The sequence below is a fragment of the Oryzias latipes genome, chromosome 7 (assembly GCF_002234675.1).
Source record: "Oryzias latipes chromosome 7, ASM223467v1".
NCBI lineage: Eukaryota > Metazoa > Chordata > Actinopteri > Beloniformes > Adrianichthyidae > Oryzias > Oryzias latipes.
Window position 1 is genome coordinate 15,705,972 of NC_019865.2, and position 12,853 is coordinate 15,718,824.

General features: G+C 37.7%; 1 protein-coding gene across 3 annotated transcripts in view; it reads right to left on the reverse strand.

The window, feature by feature from the left end:
* The window catches only part of slc2a4rg (SLC2A4 regulator), a 33,780-nt gene that overhangs the window by 14,247 nt on the left and 6,680 nt on the right, over positions 1-12,853 (reverse strand). For all 3 annotated transcript variants that reach the window (XM_023956670.1, XM_023956668.1, XM_023956669.1), the window contains exon 3: positions 1,000-1,100. In XM_023956670.1, coding sequence (XP_023812438.1) covers positions 1,000-1,100 — 101 coding nt within the window. The remainder of the gene's footprint in view (positions 1-999; positions 1,101-12,853) is intronic.

Sequence of the window (12,853 nt, forward strand, 5' to 3'; positions counted from 1 at the left end):
CCAACACACATCTGTCTTGTTTAAACAGACGCACAAGCACACAAGAAACTGAGACATTAAAAAAATCAGGTGTCATTTTAGGCTGAAATGAAACAGGTGAACACAAAGTCAACTTAAGGTTTTTATTCTAAAATGAGGTTTACTTGGGTAAGTTGGTTAGTTTATTAAAGTTAGCAATTCCTAATTGCTCTTCCCATGGCCATGGGCACATGGATCAATCATAGGCAGCCCTGCACTGCAGCTGAGTTTGCTTACACCAAAGAATCAGCAAACTAACAGCACAAAACTGGCCAGAAAGCCTTGTTTCATCTCCCCCTTTAACCCAAGGCCAATGTACTGAAGCTTTGTCATGAAATCCATTGTTGGCTTACAACTACATAGAGGATTTTTTTCACTTTAAGCCCTCCTGTTCTGACTTTGTCTATATGTGTTACTAAAGTGCAGTAAAGATGAATTCTTCCAACTTTGTTAGTAGCTTTTGATTTAAAGAAAGTTTGGATTGAAGGTGTCTGATTCTTACATTTTTGAATCTGCATTCAAAAAATCTAAAAAAGAAATGAAAACAGTGTGTTTTTAGGATGTGTACAGCGTGCACACCTGCACTGTTTGGTGTTACGTAAGCATTTCTGAAGCACAGGACTTTGACCGTCTAGGCTGTTGGCATGGCAATAGTAGTCAAAGCCACCGTGGACACAGCAAAAAGAGCTGTGATTATGGAGTCAAGCTTTAATAACTGCTAGTCAGAGTTGAGCTTGGGCAAACGTGAATGCCTCTGAGGACGTAGGGATAGATAGTGTTGGCCATGAATCTTCCACTAGATAAATGCAGGTTAACACATGAATGACTCATCAGCCAAGAGGGGTCGAGACACACTTGCATTAAGGGATTTGCAATGAGGATAACACTGCACACATCAAAGTAAACACTTTCTGATTTGTTTAATACAGTGAGGGAGTCTGTATTTTATGGCGCTGAAAGCCGCAGAAGCAGTGCTGTTACCTGTGGGTGCAGAGGAGGGGTAGAGCACCAAAGGGGACGTGGACAGTGACGTCAGGACAGTGGCAGCCATCACCTCTTTGTCAGCATGACCTGAAGGTTTCCTGAAAAGCACACATTTATAAAGCACACGTTTATCTACCCTCGAATAACACGTGTTCCTCTGCTTGCTTTACTGTGTATCAAATGGATGGGATGGGATTCAAAACAAAGCCCAGCCTTGTCTTTGGTGTTTGGTAAGAATTACACAAGTCCACAGCTCTACCAAAGTATCAACAGTGGTGACATTTCAACGGATGCAGCAAACACATCAAAAAAGCCGCTGGAGAACAGAAAGATAAACAAGTTAATGCATGATAAGTCTTGAACTGCTGTCTGCTTGTGGGTGTGCTGCATAAGAGAATATAATGAAAATGTGATGGATGGAGTGGCCTCTAGAGAGAAAGTGTTTTTGGTGGCTTCTGCTCTGTTTGTAGAACCTTGCTTAACAGCAGAGGAAAGATGCCTTCTCCTCCCTTCCACTGCGTACGCCCCATGCTAGGCAGTCCACCCTCATCTTAAATCTTATTTATATTGCTCCCTTGAAAGGAAATTTGACTCATAAACTCGCACTGCACACACTCCAAGACAAAAGAGTGTACTTTGGCATTCAAAGATCTAATATTAAAAAAACGTTTTGAATACAACCATTAAGCCTTTGCAGCAGATCAGTTAAATCCTTGTGGAAATGTACACCTCTGTCCCTGCAAACAAACATTTTGGAAAATTGTCTTAGACCAAGCAAAGTCCCCATCATCACAATTGTGCAATGTTTGTGTGAAAGGTTTTGTTGTGTTTCTGTCAGCCTGTGAAAAAGATGAATACAGAGATGTGGGTACCTATAAACTGTACACGTGTCTAACAGATACTTATCAAAAAGTACTAGTTTTAAATTTAAAGGGAAAAAAAAAAAGTCTGATCCTTTAAAAATTCCTCATCCCACCCCAAGCATCTCCACTTTACAACTAGAGTAAACTGGTTTGAGGCATTCTCTAAGCCAAGCCCTAAGCTCTGGCAGAGATCCACAGAAAGTCAAAATGCACACACACATACTGTGTACAGCAGCATTTCAAAATAAGTGCATGTTCCGTAAGATTTTTACAAAAGAAAAGGGATCAAATAGACTTGCGACTAAATAAACCACATATAACAATCTTTTAGAGACTTATCTGAGCACACCAAAAACTGCACAAAACAAGATGCTAATCTGTTAACATGTGTGAGATGTGGAGAAATTGCAGCTTGCTGGTGAAAAAAAATATAGAATCAATAAAAGAAATATGCAATAAGTAAAAATCCTACAATCCATGAAAGTGGGTGCTACAGACAGACAAATAAACACACACAAACAGAGATAAAGAGATTACAAGATTAGTCCTGTTCCGTTTCAGTCATTAGCCTTTTTTCAGCTCTAATCAGGGACAATTAGGGTTATTTGCCTGTTTCTCAATAGTGTTTATGCTCTATTTAAATTTTATTGGCAACATGAAGAACATGTTACGGATGATTCAGTAAAGTTCAATGTGTATGACATAGAGAGTGAGGAAAATACCTTTAGCCAAAACTAACTACGGTAACTTTATATCATACTAACATCCCTTCTAAATAAAATAAAAGACTGAAATAATGATAAATGACCCTCTATTCAAGCCTGATTTCCTCACATTGAGCGCTTTCCTTCCTCCATTTCCATGGAAAACCAGTACTCTCTGCTATCATCTAGGTTTTACAACATTTTGTGCATAATCATGGGGCATCTACAAAAAAACAACAACAAAAATGTGCAGATGTCATTTAGACTCAAACATTGCAAAATTCAAAGATAGTTATGTTTTGCGGCTGAACAACACACATAAATAAGACGGAGAGCCTAAAACACACAACCTGCTGGGGTCTTGCCCCTTTGATCAACCGATTTGGCCTTTTAAATTTAGGGAAAATGCACCAAGATAAAAACACAGAACATCCCTAATGTTTTTTTTAGCAGCAATTTAAATTGGGCATGCCTACATTTAGTATCCGGAAAAATAAAAATGGAGAGTTAAGCTTGTAGTCAACAAAGGTGGTCGGTTTGTGGTGACGGCCAGCGTATTTACAGAAGTGGTGGAGCTGGATTTTTGGTTTTTGGCATTCCAAATCTGGAGATACGGAATGTGAAAGCACTTCAGTCCGTTCCTGATGTATTTACAGTAGGAGGGAAATTTAATGAGTGCATGATAAACATGACGCATTAACATGTGTCGCCACATGCACACTGTTGTGTGTCAACGACTGCATTTAATGAGGTGCAGTTAAACTATTTCTACTTGCAGCTGTTAAACTTACAAGTAACACTAAAGACAAATGTGCTTTATGAGACAGGTACTTTACCTTAAAGTTGGAAGTGTTAAACCTAATTTAGTGTGTCTAAATCATCTGACACATTTAAGCGCACGCACAAACCCCTTGGTCTCAATCACGCATGCACTCAACAGACACTCTCTTACCTTCCTTCCTTCCTTCCTTCCTCAATTTGCTTTGGCCTTGGCTGGGCCAACAACACTCCCCTCTGGCAGCAGTGCGACATATGAACCAGCTAAAGTCAACAAGCCAGGCCCGGGCAAATACAGACTTCTGCTTTGAGCCAAGCCAAGAAGCAAGTAGCAACAACAAGCTCGGGGAGCAGAAAATGGGAAAGTGAGCATGTGTATATCTATGTACCGTGTGCAAGCCATGTTTCTTATTGAATGCAGTTCAATCCAAAGTGTACCCAGGTGAGAATGAATTAAGCTACAGAGAGAAAAGCAAGAAATAGAAGGATAACCTTTTAGTAACTATATTGGTGTGTGCAGTTGGGACAGTCATTAGCTTTAGCCGATGTGCTGCAGTTGAACAAACATGGAACCTCCTGAAATCTCTGACTAGCAGCAATAAAGACTTTATGTATTTAATATGTGATTTTTAAAATATCCTAAAGCCTGCCATCTGCTTTTATTTCAGCCATTGTGTCTCCCTGTGGGGATTCGGTTATCGGACTTCCCTTTTTGGCAGATGTTATAAATGTGGCTTTCAGCTTAAAAGAGCTGCCCACAACAACAGCAGCCTTTTAAACAAAAGAATTAAAAGCATTTCTGAGCATTAGCACAAGTGGATGACAAGAACACAATTGTTTCTGACCAGCGTTTTTTGTCTCATTCTGCACTTAAAAATATATATTAAAAGAAACATTGTTCAGTTTTTACAGTTGTATAAAAGAAAAAAAAAATCTAGCAAACTGTAAACCCCTAAGAAATTTATATGTAGTGTTGAATTTAGCAAGAGTGGCTTTATTTTAGTTCATTAAAGGTGCAGGAAAGACTTTTTCTCTGAAAATTCATTGATCTTATCAATAGTTTCTACAATTAATATCATACTGTCATATAATATTATTGGTGTCTCTGATGGATGTTTTTCACTTAAATATTTTTTGACTCCAAATACAAGGAAATCCTCTGAAATGTCAGAGTAACGAATGGCTCTAAAATATATATTTGTTACAATTTTTTGAAGTAATACACTTCATTACTGCTAAATGATAAAGATAAGATACATTGCTATGAATGCAAGCACTTCTTCACCTTTCAGTATGTAATTACAGTCAATGCGACAAACAAACATGCAGTTGAAATGTTGAGTGACAGCGCAGGAGATCATTAACACATCCACTACTTCCTCTTTGTGAGAAAGTTGCTTTCAATCTTTTTCTTGCTCCAGGCACAGTTTGCTTTCATCAGATTCAGAATTTATTTTTTGCGACCCCTTTATGCATTTTGACCTATTTTAGTTTCTCACAAGTAAATGAATCCTGTGGTTTTCTCTTTAGCTTTGCTTTGTATTTACAAAGACAGGCTAAACATTAGCCTATATATCTTTATCTTAGTCTTCATATATCCAAATGTCCACACCCAAACTGCACTGATTTAAATGATAGTAATGGACTTCATTCATTCTTTTTCTCATATTTTGCTAATTTTCAAAGTTTAGCCTTGAATTTTTTTTAAATATGGTACTCTGTCTATGGTACTCTGCCAAATTTTCTGGAAGAATGGCCAAAAGAATAGGCTTCTAAAACTGTCTTTTTATTGGCAAAGACTTCTGGAAAAGTTCTAAGCACAAAATCCTTCAACTCTTCTTTAGAGCTTTACATTTTATGATCAAAAAATGTATTTCGATAATGAAGAACAATTGACAGACAAAGGTTTTGATTTGTAGTGACTATGAATGCTTAAAAAATAATGGAATTATTTGGGATGACCGGTATTACAAAAGAAATATTCAGAGGATCCCTTTAATAAAAATGTCGTATCCCCTCAGGGTTGTACACCTACCACAGACACTATTCCTCATCTTCCACGGTCATTGGTTGTTGCCTTAAAATGCTCTCTCTTATCTGTAATGACGTGATCACTCAAAACAAGTATTTGGCTGTTTTGGCATTGGTTGAGCTGACTTCTGTGAAATATTGTGTAAAGAATTTGCACACTTCTTTGTGCATATGTCTAAATCAGTATGGTACACAAACATAAATCAGTTTGACGTAATCTGCTTACAAATCTAAAGGACACTGATTGTTTGGCTTGTTCTACAAAGTTCCAAAAGGCAATACTGTCCAAAAACTAACATCTCTTTTTTAAATTCTCTTAAAAACACCGTTCCTACAAGGCAAGTTGAAAGATGAGAACATTTCCACCTCAGACAGCAAATGTAAAGTATAGGACAGAGGCAGAACAGTATTATGTTAAACTAGGATATAACTTATGTAATAATGAAACCTTGTGAAGATTGATTGCAGAAACTACCTGAGTTGTGAACGGGATTGTTGGCACGGCGTAACCCTGCATATATTTCACATCATCCATTTGTTTACACTCTCACTATCTACAGCCCCTTATAACCCCAACCTAATATTACTGGTGCAACAAAAATGGCAAGCAGTGTTGGAGCTATCCAGCCATAGTAGCTTCTACATCACACGTACAGAATTTTCCAACAGAATTTCTTCACCTGTTCTTTATTTACCACGATTTGAATAAAGAAATGCTCAGAAATGCTGTTTTAATCTAAATTTTCTTTATATATGTCCTTAATCATGAGAAAAAATGCTACAAAACATATAAAGAACACCAAAAACCTTTAAGAAGTTATCAAAGTAGTGATATTTTGGGAGGTGGGTTCACTTGTGACCACATTTCAAAATCTGCTTTTTTTTATCCTGGTTATGCCTATAACTCCACTATAAGTATTTTTAGATTGCAAATTGTAGGTGTGTATCCTTATCCGACTGTTCAGTAGTCCTATTTTGTCGTAATTTTCTCCAAACAGCAACAGCTGCCCCATGCAAAATAATTATTAATAAAATGCCTATTGCTGTCAATCCACTTTCTCTCTGGCTCTTAGCACTCTGCCATGACTTTACATTGTTATGCAATAGTCTGCATTCTTTATCGATCCACCTGTGATGTTTTAGGCAGTGTATGATGATTAACAGCAAGCAATCTACCTTAAACAGAACACAATAGCCCATAAGGCTGGGGTCCTATCTATAGGTTCACACTGTCAGCTTCCAGATGTCATGTTTTAACCTTCTATGTCATCTCTGAGCAGAAGTCTTTGATAAAATAACAATTGGGATGTTTTAGAATAGAGATATGGGAAGCAAGTGACGTTGATTGCTGCATGAATCTTTACAATTCTTTCATTATTATACAGTCCTCCCACATGTCGATTCTAACGTAAATCCCCTGGCTCTGAACCTCTCATGGAGGGAGATACTGTTTGGCGGGAGCTGTGTCTCTTTAATGTGGGTTGTGACTGTAATGGCTATTGAGTTGGTGCACAAAAAGCCCTCTATTTTACACTCTTGATCCTAAAATGCAATCTGTGGCCTAAAGGCCTGTTCACACCGGGACGAATTTCGCCGGCGATTTTCGCCGACGTTTAACGCCTCGTGACTAAACAAAGGGCACCAATGAGAGTGTGCACACCGACGCGAAAAAACGCCAGGCGTTAAAGCGTCGAAAAAAAAAAACGCCTCGGGTTCGTTTTTTTTTTTCGACGCGTCGCGTCGAAATCTACTCGACCAATGAGAACGGCGCTTTTGCTCACGTGTCTGGAGCTTCTGAAGTTACAGTAAAACACAACTTGGGGGCGCTCAAACACAAAACTGCCTTGCTGAGCACACATACCAGCGAAGAAGATAGACGCCAAGTAGCGTCTACACTGCCGCGAAGCAATAATGACGGACATTCTAAAATATCCCCGCACCAGTTGGAGCAACTGGTGCTTGAAATATTCATGTTTTCTTTGTTTGATTCTGACAAGCGCGTAAATACTTGCTCTCTTCTTCTGAGTGAAAAGCGACTTTAAGAAGCGTAAAGTTGCGCAGCGCCACCTTGTGTACAGGAGTATTTCTGTTTTACATTAAGCGCCATCTAATGTCAGGGAATGAAATTGCATGTTCACTCCACTCATCGTCAGCGAAAATCGCCTGGGTGTGAACACAAAAAACGTGACGAAAAACGCTGGCGAATAACGCCTGGCGAATATTCGTCCCGGTGTGTACGGGCCTTAAGGGCTAAGCACAAACAACAGCTTTTAGGGCAAAATAATATGCGATACACATGAAGCAAAAAGACAAGATCCCCTCTGTGATGACTGTCACGTATGACAGATGCTGCATGCTTAGATATGGCATCTTCAAGTTTACATTAAAGATGCATTAAAGATATTTTCTTAAGTGCCCAGTACACTATATGATGTTGTGTAATAAGGATTTACCCATGGAAAAGCTAGGTTTATTTGAGAATAATTTGTTATAGAAGAGCATCCAGCTAGTTACTGTACTTATTATACCTCGACTTTAAGAGTTCAAATAAGTTCATGGCCAAAGAAAAGAAAAAGAAAAGATCTTGTCACTCCTTTCACTGACTGCTGTAGGTTCAAAATATAACAAGCAAGAGAAGAAAAAAGGTGAATACATGGCAGAGTGCTGAGAAGTGTGGTCAGATTTTTGCAACAGTCATATTCCCATTGTGTTCCTAACTTCCTACTCCCACTTTTGTCCGCTCCTGAAATTTGCCTCTTCACTACCACAAACCAAAGCAGGCCTTTGCCTTGTTTCCTGTGTTATTTGAAAGAAAAACTGTGCTTACTCCTGGGGAGCCAAATATCCGCAGGGCAGTGTAAGCAAAAATAACAAAAAAACACTTCAAAATAAACAGATTTCTTTCTAAAGAAAAAGTGGGAAAGCAGTAGCTTGAAAAAAGAAAGAGCAAAAGCCTCTAGTTACTCAGTAGGAAGTTAGAATGTCTGCTATTCTTTGGAGATAAGGTATAGTAGTAGAGCTGCATAGTGGAGTGGTGGTTAGTTCTGTCACGTAACAGCAAGAAAGCCCTGGTTCCAATCCTGAATTCTGCCAGGATGTTCCATGTCCTCTCTGTAAATGTATGGGTTTTCACCTTGTACTCTAGCTTCCTACCACAGTCCCAAAACATGCTTCACAGGTTTATAGGGCACTTAAAGTGCACCACAGTTTGGTTCCCCCGATAATCCGGAGCAAATTTTCAGTCTGAATACACTCAAGCAGAAGCTCTAAGACCAATCTTTTGAAGTGGTCTTGGTTTGTTTCCAATCAAACTGATGAACAGTTTTCTCTAAGATTCCTCAGTCTGAATACAATCCATCCTCGGAGCGAAACAACTGGACCAAAATAGCAACCATAGCCGGTCGTCACGTGATGTAGAAAAAAAAAAAAAGGAATGTAGCAACTGATGATCTGCGGACAAATGTAGAACAGCGATTGTTGTGTTATAAATAGGAAAAAGGCTCCAACTCCTTACTTGTAGAACATTTATTTTAACACAGCTAAATACTCTACATGCTTTTCTGTGACCACCCTGCAGCATGCCTCAGCTGGACCAAAGCAAGTTAAAAGTGTTGTACCGGATGTTGTTACAAACGTTCAGAATGGGTGAGCAAAAAATAACGTTTGAATGAACTATACCAACAACAACTGCAAAGCGAAGTACTTTCATAATTTCTGCCTCTAATTGCTTTGGCCCGCCCTCATAAGTCTTGACCAATGAGTGAAGAGATCTTAAGTCGCATGGTTGTGTTTACAAGCTTTGGTTCAGCACAGGAAAGTCCGCTTGAAAGCATTCAGAAAACAGACCAAACGCAAGGTTCAGGACTTGATCTGGACTAAATTAAGCATACTGGGGCTAATCCAACAGATTTTTTCTGACTGAATACACCCTAAATGATCCCTGAGGCTGAGTGTTTGTAGTCGTCTGTTTTTATGTCTGCAACAGGCCGACAACCAATCTGATGTGCCTCGAAAGGCTCCAGCAGCCATGTGACTACACGGGACTAGACAGGATATTGATGATGGATATATGGACAAACTGTATAAAGTGCAGAACTATTACTTTCTTTGGTGCAAGCTTGGTCTGAAAATGTGTCAGTTACTGAGCCACCTAGATTTGAGACTGGCTCGGAAATGACAGAGGAGCTAACCTACATTCCTGTTATACCAAGCAGAATAACGACTCATTCGGTAGATTTTTTGTTGAAGCCAGTAACAGCAAATCAATCAGACCTGCAACTGCTGAATAGTTTTTTTGTTTTTTCATTTTCTAATGAATATACAAGCACTAATTTAAAAGAAATGTGGTTTGACTAATCTGCATGCTTAAGCATTATGATAGGGGCTTTGTGTTTTCTTATAAGACTAAAATTACCTTAATTTATTGTGTGCTACGTTTTAGTAAAGTTATTGTTTGTTTACTCATTAGGTGTAACATATTTTGACAATTATTGTGTGGAATTTGCAGCCTGATTTATGCAGCCATTTCATCAATCTCAACAGTGCATCTTGCAGAAAAGGCTCCAAAAACAGGCCGCTCTGACAAAGGATGTTAATGATGAGCCAAAGAAAACCAGCTGTGTTTTTATGGGTGCTATTTTGACTTTTAGCAACATCAGAATCTAGTATCAGATTCTTCAGGAAAGACACATTCTGCAAATTGGAAATTGTTTACATTTCCTTCTTACCTGCCTTTTCTCTCTCTCTGTGGTTTACATTCATTGTTGTGTTCATGTAATTGTGATGATTAAAATGTTAGATGGAACCTGAAGAGACGACTTTGCTGACTCCTGTGACAAAATTGTTTAAGTATCTTAGTCAAGAAAAGGAAACCTGCACTTTATTCTTGCAACTGGGAGCAGAAATTCATCCTAAACTATTTCCATATGAACAGAAGATCAAACTAACTATTTTTGATTATTATACTGGTAGCTTTTGCCATCAAAGCAACATAAAAACATTTTTAAAATCCTTTAAAAAGATAGTTTGGAAACTGTATGTAAATACAATAAATTAAGCCCATCAAAATACTGTATGTTAAAAATTGTTCTACCTTTGCAAAAACAAGTGTATTGGATGTCTGGGAGTCATCTCTAGCTCAGAGCCTCTATTGAATCCTGCTCAGATTACTGAAACATGCAAGAATTACTTTCAAAACTTGGATGTAAATCTCTGGTTGTTATTGACAGATTTAAGTCTGGAATCCATATATATCTGCCAAGTTTCCAGCACCGACTGGCAAGCTTAGGCCTTTCCCCAGTTGCATGCTGATGGTCTGACAAACATTTCAAAATAAACAGTCTCGCAATAGTAAATGACAAAAAAAATAGTATTAGGTTGAATTAAAATGACTGAAATCGACGTTTTCTCACATTTTTAAGTATTGGGCTTTTGCCAGTGTCCTTCTATAACAGAGTTATTGGCAGTTCGGCCTTTTTAAAGTATGCAATCGGTGACTAGATTATGTAAAATGTTTAAAGACCCACTTCAATGAAAATCATGTTTTTGGTGTTCTTCAACATCTTTTTGGAGCATTTTTCTCATGAAGTAAGACATGTATAAAAGAAGGTTAAACCTGTGTTTCTGAGTATTTTATTTTTTTTCAAATTGGGATAAATCAGGAATCAGGAATAGATTTAATGGCTCAAATTGTGAATGAATTTAACTATATTGTTATTTTTAAGGAAAAAATCCTCTACGAATACTGAAGTTGGCTTAAAGGGTTGTGTTTTCTCCCCAACATAGCAAAAATTCAGTAAGTATTCATAGTAAATGGTTGAATGTCACTCCTAAAGCGGGTCTTTGCTAAGTTTCCCTTCCATTATGAAGTTGAACTTCAACAGCTGGGTAGTTGACAAAAGCTAAAAGGCTTTCTGTCAACAAAAGAACTGCAGACAGAGGATAAACATAATGTATGAAAAATATAATAAACAAATCAGACTTACCTGAAAGAGCCAAATGTCTAATATTGTTTTCAGAACAAATGGAGGGATGCAGATGGCTGCAATATTACCAAAAATGAAGCGAAATCATAGTTATTGTGAGCCATTTTTGATTCTATATGAGGATCCAATATGATCAAATTTAGAACCAAGCTGGCAGTATGAACTCTTCCTGTAAACACTAAGATCCCAATAGTTAAATATGAAGAGAAAATGAAATGAAAAGATGGAGACTTGAGAGTTCATATGAGATCCTCTCTCCAAGTCTGTTATTTCTTCCGCGCCCGACAAATTATTTGGAGTATTCCAATAAATCAAGGTTTATTGCTGTCTTGTGGAATTTGCTGTAAGGATGTCCATAAAATAAAAAAATGAAAGTGGCTGCTGTATGTCTATGTATTCAGTATCTGTATTTAGACCTCTGAGAAAAAAATAAAAACTCAGAGAAGCTCAAATTGGATTTCCACCATAAACAGTGAAAAGTATAAATCCCCATTCGCACAACTCACACTACCAGAGAAAGGCATGTGGAATAAAAGCAAGCAACAAGCATTATTGTATCCTAAAGGAAAAATATCTTTAGGTTACCATTTGAGCCCCTGGGTGATATACTATTTAGGAAATAAAAAAAACTACAGTTAGAAAAACTTTTCAAGTTCATACACTTCTGCTTAGGGTTCAAATGTGCAAACATGCTAGACTGTTTTGAGAAAAGGCAGTAATGATAGGATCAGTGCATCACACAATCTTGAAACATTTACATCAAAATGAAAACATTAAAGCGTACACAACAGTCATCTTAACTTTTAGATCATTTTCAAAAAGGACAAAGTGAAACTTCTCTCAATGCTGTTTTTGATGTGGTATTTTATAACATCTTTTTTTAAAGCCACAGTAGCATTCTCCTTAGTCTTTTTTCAGGATATGATGACTATGACAAAAGTCTATACAAACAGTATAAAAAATGAAGTATATCAGCTCCTTTTTTTAAAAAAAAACGTAGACCACATTTCTTGAGATCCTTGCTAAATATCTATGACAAATATGTGGCTACTGGATGAACTCATTTTAGAGCTTAACCTTCAGCCAGCCATCACCACTTTAGATTGAGATGACAACAGGCTGTGTCTTAGATTACACTACTCAAATGATTGCTTGAGCAAACCTTTCCTGTTGCTTTCTCCGGTTATTATTATAAAAGATCATTCAAATTTACTTTTTGATAGTTAAATGCAATGAATACTGGGTACACTATGCAGTAGCAGCTGAATTTGGTTTCTGATTAGAAGTGTACATCACCATCATGGGTGGATCACAGAAAGCTATAAGGCTACTTTATTCTATAACTTTAGGAAGGTACAGGTTCCAGTACACGTATAAACTTGCAAACTCTTGGTAGGGCATCTATCTGAAGGTTTGTTTTTGTTGATAGTTTCAGATTCTCTGCATCTTATTTCCTGTAAGTGTACAGTATTTATATATAAAGAAGGTTTGC